This window comes from Microcaecilia unicolor, chromosome 3 (assembly GCF_901765095.1).
Source record: "Microcaecilia unicolor chromosome 3, aMicUni1.1, whole genome shotgun sequence".
NCBI classification, from domain to species: Eukaryota; Metazoa; Chordata; class Amphibia; order Gymnophiona; family Siphonopidae; genus Microcaecilia; species Microcaecilia unicolor.
In genome coordinates, this window is record NC_044033.1 from 402,245,737 (window position 1) to 402,264,096 (window position 18,360).

Genomic DNA, 18,360 nt, shown 5'->3' on the forward strand with positions numbered 1-18,360 from the left:
GGAGGAAGGGGTCTGATGGGCTACTTTTTTATGGAAGAGGTTTGCCCTGTATTTTTGTAAAATGAAATTTTGTTCACTATTTTGCTTTGTATTGTAGGCAGGTGCTTTCAGTATAAAACACCAGTTTCAGTTCTAATAAAATCAAAGCTTTGCTTTCATTTTGACTTATTTCAGATAGAAAGTGACACAAAACAAAATATCAAATGTTATTGTAATTTTAAAATGTTAGAACGTGCTTGTGACATTTTCTAAATATAACAAATCACATATATATTGACAGGGGCGATCAAGGAAGACAAAGACGTAGCGGAGAGACTGAATGAATTCTTTGCTTCGGTCTTCACCGAGGAAGATTTGGGTGGGATACCGGTGTCAGAAATGGTATTTCAAGCGGGCGAGTCGGAGAAACTTACTGACTTCACGGTAAACCTGGAGGACATAATGGGGCAGTTCAGCAAACTGAAGAGTAGCAAATCTCCTGGACCGGATGGTATTCATCCTAGAGTACTGATAGAACTGAAAAATGAGCTTGCGGAGCTACTGCTAGTGATATGCAACTTATCCTTAAAATCGAGCGTGGTACCGGAAGATTGGAGGGTGGCCAATGTAACGCCGATATTTTTAAAAGACTCCAGGGGAGATCCAGGAAATTATAGACCGGTGAGTCTGACGTCAGTGCCGGGGAAAATGGTAGAGGCTATTATTAAAAACAAAATTAAGAGCACATCCGAGGACATGGATTACTGAGACCGAGTCAGCACAGCTTTTGTGTGGGGAAATCTTGCTTGACCAATTTACTTCAATTCTTTGAAGGAGTAAACAAACATAGGAGTAAACAAACATGTGGACAAAGGGGAACCGGTTGATATTATGTATCTGGATTTTCAAAAGGCGTTTGACAAGGTACCTCATGAAAGGCTACAGAGGAAATTGGAGGGTCATGGGATAGGAGGAAATGTCCTATTGTGGATTAAAAACTGGTTGAAGGATAGGAAACAGAGAGTGGGGTTAAATGGGCAGTATTCACAATGGAGAAGGGTAGTTAGTGGGGTTCCTCAGGGGTCTGTGCTAGGACCGCTGCTTTTTAATATATTTATAAATGATTTAGAGATGGGAGTATCTAGCGAGGTAATTAAATTTGCTGATGACACAAAGTTATTCAAAAGTTGTTAAATCTCTGGGTGGCTAAATGGCAAATGACATTTAATGTGAGCAAGTGCAAGGTGATGCATGTGGGAAAAAAGAACCCGAATTATAGCTACGTTATGCAAGGTTCCACGTTAGGAGTTACGGACCAAGAAAGGGATCTGGGTGTCGTCGTCGATAATACACTGAAACCTTCTGCTCAGTGTGCTGCTGCGGCTAGCAAAGCGAATAGAATGTTGGGTATTATTAGGAAAGGTATGGAAAACAGGTGTGAGGATGTTATAATGCCGTTGTATCGCTCCATGGTGCGACCGCACCTTGAGTATTGTGTTCAATTCTGGTCGCCGCATCTCAAGAAAGATATAATGGAATTGGAAAAGGTGCAGCGAAGGGCGACGAAAATGATAGCGGGAATGGGACGACTTCCCTATGAAGAAAGATTAAGGAGGCTAGGGCTATTCAGCTTGGAGAAGAGACGGCTGAGGGGAGACATGATAGAGGTATATAAAATAATGAGTGGAGTGGAACAGGTGGATGTGAAGCGTCTGTTCACGCTTTCCAAAAATACTAGGACTAGGGGGCATGCGATGAAACTACAGTGTAGTAAATTTAAAACAAATCGGAGAAAATTTTTCTTCACCCAACGTATAATTAAACTCTGGAATTCGTTGCCGGAGAAAGTGGTGAAGGCAGTTAGCTTAGCAGAGTTTAAAAAGGGGTTGGACGGTTTCCTAAAGGACAAGTCCATAAACCGCTACTAAATGGACTTGGGAAAAATCCACAATTCCAGGAATAACATGTACAGAATGTTTGTACATTTGGGAAGCTTGCCAGGTACCCTTGTCCTGGATTGGCCGCTGTTGAGGACAGGATGCTGGGCTCGATGGACCCTTGTTCTTTTCCCGTATGGCATTACTTATGTACTTATGTACTTATGAAATAGAATGGTCCAATCAGATGAAAAGAATAAAGCCAAAGAAATATATCTAATATAGGGTAAAAGAGTAACAAAGTGACACAGAGGGGCATTTTCAATATGACACCTAAGTCCAACTTTGGGCATTTTGCTCAAAACGTCCAGAATCCGAATAGCAAATATAGACATTTTTAAAACACTCCCTTTCTCCTATTTTCAGTTTCAGCACTTCTGTGCCATCATACAGCAAATGAGATGTTGCCATCATATCTTTTGTAAAGATGGAAAACAATGTTCTTTTATATTGCAAAGAAGTGCCAAAAGAGCCATTATAAATCTCAACTCTATAAATAGGTATTCATTTAGTAATTAAGAGGAAAACAATGTTTGCTCTAATGAAGGGACAAAATATGTATGTACAACTACTACTACTTATCATTTCTAAAGCGCTACTAGACGTATGCAGGGCTGTACACTTGAACATGAAGAGACAGTCCCTGCTCGACAGAGCTTACAATCTAATTAGGACAGACAAAGAGTACAAATAAGAGATACGTGAATATTAAAGTGAGGATGACAAAATAAGGGTTCTGAACAAATGAATAAGGGTTAGGAGTTAAAAGCAGCATCAAAAAGGTAGGCTTTTAGCTTAGATTTGAAGACAGCCAGAGATGGAGCTTGACGTACCGGCTCAGGAAGTCTATTCCAGGCATATGGTGCAGCAAGATAAAAGGAACAGAGTCTGGAGTTAGCAGTGGAGGAGAAGGGTGCAGATTTTAGGAGACATTTCTGGAATTGTTAAGTTGCTATGATTTGGTGGTGATATGAATAAAAATAGGAAAGCTTGCTGGATCTAGTTCGTTAGTGTACACGGACACATTACACTAGGGTATTGAATGGAAAAAAAAGTTAAACTATGCACAGCTTTCAATCTACTGCCTTCTATTTCTTTCTCAGTTTTGCCTTATGTGTGGTGCATGGAGGGGGGGCCCTTAAGATGGTTTGTCCCAGGCCCAGCGTTGTCTCTCGGCGGCCCTGAATATATAATACAATACATTGGTTTTGGTAGCCTAAATGGGTGTGCCTAGATTTTAGGCACAAGAATGACCATTAAGCATATTCTATGAGGTAAGAGCTTTAGCTTTCCCCTTTCGCTTTCCCATGGTTTGATTAGAGAAGCTGGCGTTCGGTCGACTGGAAGCTCAGGAGCTCTGATCCTCACATCCTTTCAAGAACCCTGCTGAGCGCCAGACCGTCTTGGAATCTTATGGAGTGAAGGTCCTCCGTGAGCGACAACCTGATTCTGCAGGGTCCGTTTTTTTTCAAGCGGACCATAGCATTGAGGGGGTATCGTTGAGTCCTCCCCCGACTACAGCCCCTCCCCGTCCGGGAGCTACTGCGAATGCTACGGAGGCACAGGAGACCGGAGCGATTGGTGGAACGCCGCCCCTGGCACCTGTGCTGGGAGCTCCCGTAGTATTTTCGACGCCAACTAGTTTTAGTGCGGAAGAAGTGCTCTCTTCGTCTCTAGCGGGCGAGATGACTCCTGAAGGGCACCGAGGAAAAGTTAAACCGGCTGTAATAACGCTTGAAGCGCTCTGGGACGCAATTCAAGGTATCCACACTTCCTTACAAACTATTTCCAACTCGTTTGGGGGTGAAATAACTGATTTAAAAGAAAAGCAAAATATTATGGCTGAAAGAGTTCAGAATTTGGAGGTTGAATTGACTAAATCTCAAAACTTATCAGCCACTCTTGTCAGGGAACGAGACATTTTTTCACGTAAAATTGTTTACTTAGAAAATCAAAGCCGCAGGAACAACCTGAGATTTATTAATTTTCCGAAATCTCCTTTAATTGCCCCTTTGGACATGCTGAGGAAATACTTTATAGAGGTATTGGGGATCCCAGCGACGGCTTTTCCACCTGTCGCTAGGGCCCAATATATTACTGGAATAAAGAATATTGCTGGACAATCTCAGGCTGCGCCGGACCTAGATTTAACTCATTTCCTGGAAAGTTCCTTGGACATAGTGACTGAACGGACTACACTTTTAGTAACTTTTGCACTAGAAATGGATAGAAACAACGTTTTCCGGACTTACTTTCGCCATATAAACACGGAATTTCTGGGTTCAAGAGTACAGATTTTTCCAGACCTAGCTAGAGACACTCAGAAAAAAAGAAGAGAATTCCTGTCTTATAAGACTAGAACCCTCAAGCTTGGAGCGGTTTTCCATTTAAAATTTCCATGTAGATGCTTAGTGTCATTAAATGAAAATAATTATGTTTTTTTTGAACCCTTAAAACTGTTACAATTTATTGAGGCACAAGAAAGTGTTGGTAAATCCTTAACTGCCTCCCAGTGAGATATATGCTATAATGTAGGCTATCAGGGTTATGTCTGTTCTGAAACTTTCAGTACTATACTTTTTTTATTGCTTGTATTATTTTTTCCTAGTACTTGGATCTCTTTTTGACATGTGGACAAAGGATGTAGAGAATTATTTCCTTTTAATTATTTGTTTGGATTATTATATTTTCTGTATTTCATTACATTTATGATGGAATGTAAATGTAAAAATATATAAATAAATAAATTAAAAAAAAAAAAAAAAAAAGCATATTCTATAAACTACGCTTAACTTTAGGCAAGTTTTATAGAATCGCACTAAGCTCATTGTTTTTTTGTGTGCTGATTTTTAAGGCACCATTTATAGAATTTGGGCCTTTCTACATAGTTAGCTTCTATGAAAATTCTTTTCTACGTAGGGAGCACACAAAATCATGCGAAAAACCTGAGCTAATCTGCAGAGAGGGGCATAATCAAACGGGGCGCCCATGTTTTCCTGAGGGCATCCCCGCAGGACAGCCCCGTGAAGGGGCAGGGAAACCGCTATTATCGAAACAAGATGGGCGTCCATCTTTCATTTCAATAATATGGTCGTGAACGCCCAATCGCAACATTTAGGTCGACCTTAGAGGTGGTCGACCTAAATGTTGAGATGGTCAACCTTAGAGATGGTCGTCCCCGGTTTTCGGCCATAATGGAAACCGAGGACGCCCATCTCAAAAACGATTAAATCCAAGCCATTTGGTCGTAGAAGGAGCCAACATTCATAGTGCACTGGTCCCCCTCACATGCCAGGACACCAACCTGGCACCCTAAAAGGCACTGCAATGGACTTCAGAAATTGCTCACAGGTGCATAGCTCCCTTACCTTCGGTGCTGAGTCCCCCAACCCCCCCCCCAAACCCACTCCCCACAACTGTACACCACTACCATAGCCCTAAGAGGTGAAGGGGGGCACCTACATGTGGGTACAGTGGGTTTCGGGTGGGTTTTGAAGGGCTCACATTTACCACCACAAGTGTAACAGGTAGGGGGGGATGGGCCTGGTTCCACCTGCCTGAAGTGCACTGCACCCACTAAAACTGCTCCAGGGACATGCAGACTGCTGTCATGGAGCAGGGTATGACATTTGAGGATGGCATAGAGGCTGGCAAAAAAAATTTTTTAATTGTTTTAGGGTGGGAGGGAGTTAGTGACCACTGGGGAGTAAAGGGAGGTCATCCCCGATTCCCTCTGGTGGTCATCTGGTCAGTTCGGGCACCTTTTTGAGGCTTGGTCGTGAAAAAAATGGACCAAGTAAAGTCGACTAAATGCTCGTCAGGGATGCCCTTCTTTTTTCCATTATCGGCCGAGGATACCCATCTCTTAAGCACGCCCCAGTCCTGCCTTCGCTATGCCTCCGACATGGCCCCATTCGTCCCCGCGATGGACTGCAGTTGAGGGTGCCCAAAATCGGCTTTCAATTATGCCGATTTGGGCGACCCTGAGAGAAGGAAGCCCATTTCCCGATTTGTGTCGGAAGATGGGAGCCCTTCTCTTTCGAAAATGCCCCTGAGAATCTAGTGCATTTTAGTGCATCGGCCCCTCTGTGGATGAGAAGTACCCATAGCCTTACACCAATGCAGGCAGCATGGAAACTGCCCTTTTCATGTTGTCACTGAAATAAAAATAGTAGCAATACTGACATTTTCTGAAGACAGTTGTGAGCTTGTCTTTCTTTTGGGAAACTGGGACTAGGCTAGGGATAGGTGGATGTCATGCCACTTGTTACTTTAATTAGGCAAACTTGCTGTTGAGAATGAGTAGGCAAAGATCCAAAAAAGGAGGAGATATTCTGGGTAGAAATGCCTGCTTCCTGCTGCAGTTTGTGTTTTAGTTAAGCACCATAGACTGAAACTGCTTGCAGTTCTTTCAAACATTTCTGCACTCAAATAGTACTGCAGTCAAAAAGATGCTTTTTACAGATCCAGTGGTTTTATTGTGCCTGTTTATACTGAGTGTGATCCTTATACTCTGGATGAAGATAGGCTGGGAGAGAACCCTCAAGAATTTTCCTCCAGGACCATATCCTTTACCACTCATTGGAAATCTGCACCTCTTGGATCTGAAAAGACCTTCCAAAACTCTTATAGAGGTGAATCTTTTAAAACGATTGTTGTGCAATTTGTCGGAAAAACTAAATAGATGGTTTTCAGTTTTTAAACAAAATTAAGGAAACCACTATGACTTGTGTTTGTATATCAAGGTTAAGCTGGATATTTGCAAAAGAATCTCTTGCCAATGTTAGCATTACTCCCTTAAATCAATTCATGAAAATACATTTTTGTGAGAAGGTGCACTAAGGGCCTTTTTTACTAAACCTCGCTAGCGATTCCCAGTGTGGCAAATGAGAAAAAGCCCATAGGAATTGAATGGGCTTCCTCTCATTTGCCGCACAGGAATCGCTGCTGTGGTTTAGTAAAAGAGGCTTTAAGTTAGATAAAATATAATTTTACATTTGCTTGTTAATTGCTTTGGAATGAACTTTCCACTCTACTTTTGGAAATGTTAGATTGTTTTCAAAATTGTTTGGATTAATACTTTTTTTATATATATAAGTTCCTTGGGACTCAGCTGAGATTTTGTATGCATCTGGCTTTTCCAGTCAACAGATTTAAATAAATTAAGAATATTTGCAGTGTGAAAATATTTTACTAGTGCCAGCAAATAATTATTAAAAATACATGCAGATAAGATTGTGGTGTAGGAGAAAGAAAGGTTCAATTTAAATTGCATAATGATTACATGTTAACAGATTAACACCCTTAGTTGCATTAATTTACATTTGCTTGATACACCGCATATGCCAAAACTGGCCTCTTAGCGGTTTGCGTAAATCAAAGATTAGCTCCCAAAAAAGAGAAGAGGGAGATTTCAGGGGTTAGCAGGGTATGCAAGGCTAAAAAAGGTGAGTTTGTAGAGCTACTTTAATCTTAACATAGGAGTGTTCAAGCCGGAGGTGAGCAGGTAATGAATTCCAAAGCTTAGGCCCAGCATAGCTAATGGCGATGGCATGAGTAGTGTTGAGGCAGATGGTAGTTGGAGGGGGAAGCCAGAGAAGACCAGCAGTGGAGGATCAAAGTGAATGGAGAGGAGTGAAGGGGATGAAGAGATGGGACAAATAGTCTAGTGTGAGGGAAGGTGAGACTTGAAAACAAGAATTTAGAGTTTAAACTGGGCAGAGAGGGGTACCCAATGTTTCAGATGGAGAAGTGTAGTGACATGATCAAAGAGCTTAGCTCGACGAAGAGGGCAGACCGCAGTAGACTGGACCGGTTGAAAGTGTTTGAGATAGTAGAGGGGAAGACCAGCAAACAAGGAATTATAGTAGTCAAGATGTATATTTGCTAAACAAAAAAGAAGAGAATGTATAATGGAGAGTGAGAAGAAAGACAGAGTGGTCTTTAGGACCCACCTGTCTAATCAGGTTTTCAGGAAATCCACAATGAATATGCATGAGATAGATTTGCATACAGTGGAGGTAGTGCATGCAAATTTATCTCATAAATATTCATTGTGGGTATCCTGAAAACTTGGCAGGCTAGGTGTGTCCTGAGGATTGGATAAGAATATAATAACATAAGAATAGCCATCCTGGGTCAGACCAATGGTTTTTCTAGCCCAGTATCCTGCTTCCAACAGTGGTCAATCCAGGTCACAAGTACCTGGAAGAAACCCAGATAGTAGCAATATTCCATGCTACCAATCCCAGGTCAAGCTGTGGCTTCCCCGTGTCTATCTCAATGGCAGACTATGGACTTTTCCTCCAGTAACTTGTCCAAACCTTTTTAAACCCAAATATTCTAATCAATTGAGAACCATTTGTCTTATACAATGTAAAAGCTTCTGGATCAGTGGCGTAGCCAAGGACTTTGTGTTCAGGCCCATCCATTAGCAGTACACCTACCCTGTTTCCCCGAAAGTAAGACATCCCCTGAAAATAAGACCTAGTAGAGGTTTTCCTGAATTGGTAGATATAAGGCCTCCCCTGAAAGTAAGACCTAGCAAAATTTTGTTTGAAAGCAGGGCCGCCGAGAGCCGCCCCCGGGCCGCCCCCCCACCCGAGGTCGCCGGGCCCCCCCTCCACCCACCCTCCATCGCTCCCGGAACTAACCTTAAACGCCTCCTTTCACCTTCTCAGCAAGCAGCAGCAGGGCAGACCTCTCCTTCCTTCCGTGCCCCGTCCTCGCGGACGTTACGTCAGGCGAGGGCGAGACATGGAAGGAAGAAGTGGCCTGCCCTGCTGCTGCTTGCTGCGAAGGTGAAAGAAGGCGTTTAAGGTTAGTTCCGGGAGCGACGGAGGGCGGGCGGGCCAACCCCGATGCAACCTCGATGTTGTCCCGAAAAATAAGAGAGCTCCTGAAAATAAGACCTAGCGCATTTTGAAGGGCAAAAATTAATATAAGACAATGTCTTATTTTCAGGGAAACACGGTATAATGTGGCTGGCAGGGATCCCCAAGCCCCACCAGCCAAAAACTCCCAACAACTGTCCTTCTTGCATACCTTGTAAATAGCAGATCTTTGCCTGCAGCAAGCAGAGATTGATACATACTGCTCGCACTGGCCCCACAGCCTTCCCTCTGCCGTATTCCTGCCTATGCGGAAACAGGAAGTTGCATCAGTGGGAAGGCTTTGGGACCAACATGAGCAGTGTGTATTAGTTGCTGCTCGCTGCTGGTGAAAATCTGCTATTTAAATGGTATATGGGGGAGGGGGGATGTTTGAGAGACCCTATGGCATGCAGGCGAGAGAGGAAGATACCAAATCACTTGTGGGATAGGGAGGTTCTTCTGCCCACCCATCTTGGGCCCAGGCCCACCCAAAATTGGGTGTCTGGCTACGCCCCTGTTCTGGATAATGGAGTCTGCTAAAAATAAAGACCTACAAAAATAAATAAATGCAACTAAGAACATGTTTTGTGTAGCAATCTGTTAACATATAATCATTATGCAGTCTCTAATGCTTTCCTCATTTATTGATCTCATTGCCCTTGGAAAGTTAATGTATTATCTAAATTTTGAAATAAAATCAAGACTTGGTTGTTTGTAAGTTCAAAGCCCTTTTGTAAGTTAATTTCAGATTCTGATGGGTGGAGAAGGGGAAGTGCTTTTAAGTGTTATCTTGATACGTGCTTGGTTCGTACGCTAACCCCCAGATTCTATATATGGCATCCAAAATTGCTTCCAAGATGCACGTGCAAATAAATTTGATAATCAGCTCTGAACCATCAGTAACTGGGTGCTCACAGCCTATTATTGATCTTAATTGGCACTCATTTAAATATGAATGCACATCTGCCCCCCCCCCGCCCCCGAGGTTGTCATCGCCGCCCCCCCCCCCTCTACCTGCCCCCCTCCATCTATCACCGGGCCAGGCCCCCCTGAATTCAAATCATAGCGCAAAGCAAAGGAACCTCTCCACAGGAAAAACGCAAAGCAAAGGAATTCAGGGGGGCCCGGCCCAGTGGTGGACGGAGGGGGCGGGTGGAGGGGACTGCGGGGCCGGGCCCCCCTTGGAGGCCCGGGCCCAGGGAATTTTTCCCCCCCTGCCCCTCCTCTCGGCGGCCTTGGCCAGAGGAATGTGACTGGCTTGATTACATACGTCCTACCAGACAAAGGGAAAGGTATGGCCCTGACAGCTAGAGGAGTATGGCTGGCTTCATTCCTTCAGTCCCACCATGGAAGAAGGGTGGAGAGAGCTGTTGACAGATGAAGAACAAAAAACAGCAGCAAAGTGGAGTCAGTATACACTTAAAAAGCTTCCTCCCATGCTACTGAATTGACAGTGGGGCAAGAAATCCCATGAAGTCAAATATAAAAAAAGGAAAGCAGACAAGGCATTAGTATGTGAAAAAAGGTGAGCCCAAATTAAACTCTGGAATTTGTTGCCAGAGAATGTGGTAAGCTTAGCGGAGTTTTAAAAAGGTTTAGACGGCTTCCTAAAGGAAAAGTCCATAGACCGTTATTAAATAGACTTGGGGAAAATCCACTATTTCTGGGATAAGCAGTATAAAATGTTTTGTACTTTTTTGGGATCTTGCCAGGTATTTGTGATCTGGATTGGCCACTGTTGGAAACAGGATGCTGGGCTTGATGGACCTTTGGTCTTTCCCAGTATGGCAATACTTATGTACTTATGTACTATGACTGTAGAGTAAGAGTGGTAATTGCAGGCATAAAAAGTCACGAACATGGCAGTAAGAGAGGAAACAAGGAAACTAGATGCATCCTTTTTGTTAGCATATCCTTGCAAGTGTTTACTTACACAGGAACAGAGAATGACTGCAAGCAAAACAGAAAAATCAGTTAGAAAATAAATTAGGACTAAAAGTGCAATTCTATAAGAGGGTGCCTTCAATTAGGCACCCAGAATGCACCTGGTAAAAGCCTATTCTATGAAGGACTGTAGGCATCTATTTTCCTTTTTAGAATATTAGCCTACCTGGGTAAACAGGGGGAGATTCTATATATGGCACCTAAAAAATTGGCGCTGAAATCATTGCCAACTATGCATATTCTATAATCAGCACTTAGATTTAGGGGCCGATTATAGAATATGCTTAGTTGAATCTATGCATATCCATTTACACCAATGAAAGCAAAGCATAAATCCCAGCGCGTAGATTTAGGCGCACTGGGCCATATTCTATAAGTAGGTACAAAATTTTCAGAATGGCCACGAAAAACCCATAACCACAAATTAGATATAATAGGCATCTCTGAGACCTGGTGGAAGGAGGATAACCAGTGGGACACTGTCATACCGGGGTACAAATTATATCGTAGTGATAGGGTGAATCGGATTGGTGGAGGGGTAGCATTGTATATTAACGAGAGCCTTGAATCAAATAGATTGAAAATTCTGCAGGAAACAAAACACTCCTTGGAATCACTGTGGATTGAAATTCCATGTGCAAAGGGGAAAAGGATAGTGATAGGAGTGTACTACCGTCCGCCTGGCCAGGACGAACAGACGGATGCGGAAATGTTAAAGGAAATCAGGGACGCAAACAAACTGGGCAACACAATAATAATGGGGGATTTCAATTACCCGCATATAGACTGGGTTAATGTAACATCTGTACACGCAAGGGATATAAGATTTCTTGATGAAATCAAGGACAGCTTCATGGAACAGCTAGTTCAGGAGCCGACAAGAGAAGGAAAAATACTAGACTTAGTCCTTAGTGGTGCTCATGATCTAGTGCAGGGGGTAACGATACGAGGGCCGCTTGATAACAGTGATCATAATATGATCGGTTTTGATATTGGCATTGAAGGAAGTGAAACTAGGAAATCAAGTACGCTAGCGTTTAACTATAGAAAAGGTGATTACGACAAAATGAGAAAAATGGTGAAAAAAAGACTGAAAGGAGCAGCTCGCAGAGTAAAAAACTTGCATCAGGCATGGATGCTGTTTAAAAACACCATCCTGGAGGTTCAGGACAAATATATTCCACGTATTAGAAAAAAGGGAAAAAAGACTAAACGTCAGCCAGCGTGGCTAAACAGTAAGATAAAGGAAATCATTAGAGCCAAAAAACAATCCTTCAGAAAGTGGAGAAGAGAACCAACTGAAAGTAACAGGATAGATCATAAGGAATGCCAAGCCAAATGCAAAGCGGAGATAAGGAGGGCAAAAAAGGACTTTGAGAAGAAATTAGCGTTGGAAGCAAAAATACATAGTAAAAATTTTTTTAGATACATTAAAAGCAGGAAACCGGCCAAAGAGTCGGTTGGGCCGCTGGACGAAAATGGTGTTAAAGGGGCGATCAAGGAGGACAAAGCCGTAGCGGAGAAATTAAATGAATTCTTTGCTTCGGTCTTCACCGAGGAGGATTTGGGGGGGGACACCGGTGCCGGAAAGAATATTTGAAGCGGGGGAGTCGGAGAAACTAAACAAATTCTCTGTAACCTTGGAGGATGTAATGGGTCAGTTCAGCAAGCTGAAGAGTAGTAAATCACCGGGACCTGATGGTATTCATCCCAGAGTATTAATAGAACTAAAAAATGAACTTGCGGAGCTACTGTTAGAAATATGCAATCTGTCCCTAAAATCGAGTGTAGTACCGGAAGACTGGAGGGTAGCCAATGTTACTCCGATTTTTAAGAAGGGTTCCAGAGGAGATCCGGGAAATTATAGACCGGTGAGTCTGACGTCGGTGCCGGGCAAGATGGTGGAGGCTATTATTAAGAATAAAATTGCAGAGCATATACAAAAACATGGACTGATGAGACAAAGTCAGCACGGATTTAGTGAAGGGAAGTCTTGCCTCACCAATCTAATGCATTTTTTTGAGGGGGTAAGCAAACATGTGGACAATGGGGAGCCGGTTGATATTGTATATCTGGATTTTCAGAAGGCGTTTGACAAAGTGCCGCACGAAAGACTCCTGAAGAAATTGCAGAGTCATGGAATCGGAGGTAGGGTATTATTATGGATTAAGAACTGGTTGAAAGATAGGAAGCAGAGAGTAGGATTGCGTGGCCAGTATTCTCAGTGGAGGAGGGTAGTTAGTGGGGTCCCGCAGGGGTCTGTGCTGGGTCCGTTGCTTTTTAATGTATTTATAAATGACCTAGAGATGGGAATAACTAGTGAGGTAATTAAATTCGCCGATGACACAAAATTATTCAGGGTCGTCAAGTCGCAGGAGGAATGTGAACGATTACAGGAGGACCTTGCGAGACTGGGAGAATGGGCGTGCAAGTGGCAGATGAAGTTCAATGTTGACAAGTGCAAAGTGATGCATGTGGGTAAGAGGAACCCGAATTATAGCTACGTCTTGCAAGGTTCCGCGTTAGGAGTTACGGATCAAGAAAGGGATCTGGGTGTCGTCGTCGATGATACGCTGAAACCTTCTGCTCAGTGTGCTGCTGCGGCTAGGAAAGCGAATAGAATGTTGGGTGTTATTAGGAAGGGTATGGAGTCCAGGTGTGCAGATGTTATAATGCCGTTGTATCGCTCCATGGTGCGACCGCACCTGGAGTATTGTGTTCAGTACTGGTCTCCGTATCTCAAAAAAGATATAGTAGAATTGGAAAAGGTACAGCGAAGGGCGACGAAAATGATAGTGGGGATGGGACGACTTTCCTATGAAGAGAGGCTGAGAAGGCTAGGGCTTTTCAGCTTGGAGAAGAGACGGCTGAGGGGAGATATGATAGAAGTGTATAAAATAATGAGTGGAATGGATCGGGTGGATGTGAAGCGACTGTTCACGCTATCCAAAATACTAGGACTAGAGGGCATGAGTTGAAGCTACAGTGTGGTAAATTTAAAACGAATCGGAGAAAATTTTTCTTCACCCAACGTGTAATTAGACTCTGGAATTCGTTGCCGGAGAACGTGGTACGGGCGGTTAGCTTGATGGAGTTTAAAAAGGGGTTAGATAGATTCCTAAAGGACAAGTCCATAGACCGCTATTAAATGGACTTGGAAAAATTCCGCATTTTTAGGTATAACTTGTCTGGAATGTTTTTACGTTTGGGGAGTGTGCCAGGTGCCCTTGACCTGGATTGGCCACTGTCGGTGACAGGATGCTGGGCTAGATGGACCTTTGGTCTTTCCCAGTATGGCACTACTTATGTACTTATGTACTTATGTACACCCCTTTTGCCTGTGCACATTAGAAGTTCAGCGCACATCATTACAGAATATGCTTAGCGAGTTGTGAGACTATATTCTAATCAGTGCCAATTAGTGTTCATTATTTATTTATTTATTTATTTATTTATTGCATTTGTATCCCACATTTTCCCACCTCTTTGCGGGCTCAGTGTGGCTTACAATAAGATATGAATAATGTTAATACAATATGTTACAACTTGGTTATGGATTACATTGTGCAGAGTTATTATTGCTTGTTGAATGCTGTTATCAGCGATCATTAACTTATTAAGCCAATTGTGTTGCACGGATCTCTAGGCACACTCAGGAGAGGCCTGAACATTAGGCCACCTGAGGCGGGGGCCTCAGGTGGCACTCTTCAGGAGCGGCATCACCTCCTTCCTTCCTCAACCCCTTTTGTGGCGTTTACCTGTTTCATCATGTTCCAAACAAGGCAGTGGCAGCGATTCCCATACGCTGCCCTGACGCTGGCACCCGCCTCTTCCCTTTACTGTGACTGCCTCTCTGATGTAACTTCCTGCTTCGTCAGAGGCTCAGGCAGCTGCAGTAAAGGAAAGAGGCGAGTGCCAGCAGCGTATAGGAATCGCTGCCACTGCCAGGTTTGGAACGTGATGAAACAGGTAAATGCTGAGAATGGGCTGGAAGTAGGAAAGGGAGGCAGCACCTCAGCCTGGAGGGGTGACATCTCAGCCTGGGGGGGGGGGCAGCATCTTAGCTCCGCCTCAGGTGGCAGCTTGCCATGGGCTGGCACTGGCCACGCTATATAGAATCCGGCCGGGAGATACCCATATAACTTATAGTATTTTTCTTTCTAGTGCATGGAGTAGCACATGCACACATCCCCAAAACATCATGAGACACCTCAGCACGCCACAAGGTAAACCATTTTTTGCTGTGGTAAGTGCACATTAGTGCTTACCGCAGCTTTGTAAAAAGGCCCTTAAGTCTAGTATGTTACCCTTTTTATAATTTGGAGAATTCATCACCTGTAGGAATCCTACTGCTGTCATTATATCCAGGAACACAGCTGTGGTAGTAGCTGGGGATTTAAAAAGTAGATTAAAGTCTCCCATGATCACTATCCTAGGGTAGTTCAGGGTCACCTGTGTAATCAGATCAAGAAGTGCACAGATGATGTGTTGCTACAAAGTGCTTAGTATACCATGAGCAGCCAAATTGGTTTCTCTTCTTCTAGGTAGATTAAAAGAGATTCTGATTCATTCAGCTGTGGAATGGTAATAGGATGCTAATCCTCCACCCCGCCTTTCTGGTCTTGGTTGATGCTAGATAGTGAAACCTGTTGGGCATAGTTCAGCCTGTGGCAAACCCCTGTTTTCATATAGCCAGGTTTCATTTATTCCTAAAATGTCTAGATGCTGTCCATGGATGACATCATGGATCACTGAGGATTTATTTCTTAGCAGCTGATCTGGCATTCACCAGGCCTAAAGGGTGGTCTGGTGGTAGCTTTAGTATGACAGTGAGGTGATTGTTTAAGTATTGTTAGGTAGGTGTATGACCTCTTGCATATTTGTCTTCTCATTGGTTAATGGGAATTATAGTTTTCTCTTCCACACCCACTGGGATCCCAGAGATCTCTCAGTCTGCTCCTTAGGCAAAAATCACTACAATGACGTATTGTGTTGTCATTGCATGTAGTATACCATGCCATATTTTGTATTGTTACTTGAATATTTTTACTGCTGTAATTGTCTATTGCTCATGTTTGATCTATTCTTACTGTACACCGCCTTGAGTGAATTCCTTCATAAAGGCGGTAAATAAATCCTAATAAATAAATAAATAAAGCAAGGTTTACCAGTTGACTTTCAGGATTAAAGGCTGTAAGACAATGGGTCTGAGAGAGCAGACAGTTTACAGTTGTAAATTCAGACTAGGCCTAGGAGATCAAAAGCTTCCAGTAATACAGAATCAAGTGACTTCTGTGTGAATTTCTTTGGAGATTTAATGCAGAGAGGATTGATGGACTTTAGTTTCAACAGAATCAGAATCTTAAAAATAGTTATGTAGTTAAAATAAAATTTCAACTCACAGATTGTAGTTATTCATTTTGCAGTTTCTGGTTCTGATGTCCTTGGATAATCCAGTTGATATAGGTTGCTGTAGGCTTTTTCTTTTGTTGTCCAGGAGGAGGGTTGGATGTAAATATAGATCTAGCTCAAATCACAGGACATGAGGAGAGTTGTTTGTAATATGTTGTAATAATGTAAAAGTTTAATTTCTCAAAATAAAACAAATGAAATAAGTTCTAAGTAAAACTGAGGACGGTGCCTCAATACAGACTGAACAGAAATCTGTAAAAGTTTGAGATGTAAGTACACAAAAAATATATTATTTAATCTATGTTGCAGGAGCCTGATGTGAACACAGCCTGCATTTAGTGGCAGTTGCCCTATAAATGCTATTGCTCAGTATACATGTGTAGGTTTGTACAAATATTTTAGTCATATAAATTTATGTCTGCTAATTTACCTGGATAACCTATATGAATATCTACTGAATTTTACCACCACCCTCACAATATTTTGCTATAATCAGAGCCTGCCCTAAATCCACCTAAATTTAAATCATATTTAGTTTGGATTTTTGCATCATATATTACAAAAATATGTTTTCCAGCCACAACATTGAAACAAACCCCAGGGAATAAACTATAGCCAAGATCAGCCCGAGCTTCAGGATCTTGTCCCTGACTTCTTCTCTCCCCTGTGTCTCTCTCTCTCCTTCATCATTCATGCTCCCTACCTTAGCACTACAGCCTCTGCTGCTCTATATTCCAGCTGGTGCTGTTCCACATTCAGGCCTCACCGTCCCAGGACCCATTCTGCAAATTGCAACAGTAGTGAATTCCTTCTCATTCTCCCCTTCTGTGTCTGCCCTATTAAAGGCACAGAGGCTCTGAGACTGGCACCTATTTCTTCTGGCCTGCAAACCCCTGTGCCTTTAAAAGGACAGATTTGAAGTCAGAAGGACATACTGCCACAGTTTGGTTTTATCAGCAGCCCACTGGGAGATGCCTGATCCCCCTACAGGTCATTCCACACCTTACAAAACCACTTACAAAGTCAGTTTCTGCTACCAATCAAATATATGTTTTGAATATTGACCCCAAAGGTTTCTCTGCTGGATTTAAATAGTAAAAAAATATTTTGATAAGTAATGCAGTTTTGTTCTCTTTTACTGTAGCAAATTATGTGGCTTGTGTGTACCTTTTTTAGTATATCTAGATCATTCTACACAGAAAACCATATAGATGTCAATATTCAGTCAGGGTGAGTCATTGAAGATTTTCACCAGTCAATGGTCAGGACAGGATTAAAGGATGGGGAAACTAGGTATGGGCATGTGGCTAAGAATTTAGAAGGGGCCTTCTAAGATATACTAATTCAATGGTTCCTAAGGTAGATTTTTGTCTTGGAAAGTCAGCTGCTGGATGCCCTTCTAGAAGTAAATGAATAAAACTAAACCTAAAGAAAAGAGAAGGGAGGGTGAGAATCAGAACCACCGCTGCCTACAAAGATTTGTCTACTCTCCCTATCCCCTGCATATTGTCCTCCAGTCAACAGGAGGAGCTGGCAAGCAATGATTATTACCCACTGCTTTCTCCTCCGATGGGTTTCTTCTGGTGGCCATGTTTATAGAAGTTTAAAAATATGTTTTTATTATCATGGGGAGGGGGTCCAATTCACTAAGGCTATCCAAAGGCTTCATTTTGTGCTGTCTGTCATATAGGGTCAAAATGTATCCATTCATTGGCAACTGATTTTCAAACAGAAGCACTTACTTGAAGCTGACCACATAAGTAAAAATTGAATTGTGCCAAATAACAATTCAGATTATTTTTGCAGTGACAATCAATACATGTAATTGTGACTTCTGTTTAATATCCTGGACAATGTTACACTCAAAAAGAAATGTTTCACTTTTGATCTGCATTTGTTGACTGCACCTGAGGCCCATGACACTGGAGACCTTTGAACCGTTTCTCTACAAGTTTCAAAAATGATCATGAGACATCCGGTTAATGTGCAAATAAACTTTTCATGAACTTCAAAGGCCATTCTTTCCATCTAGCAGTTATAAAGTAATCATCAACGCAGAATTTAATGTACTGGTCTGGTTGCAAAGAAGTGAACCTGAAAGATCTAATGGAGTAACTGAATCTTAATAAATCACCATGACCTGATGATATACACCTCAGAGTTCCAAAGAAAACTAAAATATAGAAATGCAGACCTGTTACTAAGAAAATGTAAAC

The 18,360-nt window shown here is 42.5% G+C and overlaps 1 protein-coding gene across 1 annotated transcript in view; it reads left to right on the forward strand.

Annotated features, from left to right (window-relative positions):
- Positions 1-6,277: 6,277 nt before the first annotated feature.
- Positions 6,278-18,360, forward strand: part of LOC115467071 (cytochrome P450 2K6-like) — a 94,910-nt gene continuing 82,827 nt past the window's right edge. The window contains exon 1 of the mRNA XM_030198751.1: positions 6,278-6,550. Within this exon, the coding sequence (XP_030054611.1) occupies positions 6,368-6,550 (183 nt within the window). The 5' untranslated portion in view covers positions 6,278-6,367. The remainder of the gene's footprint in view (positions 6,551-18,360) is intronic.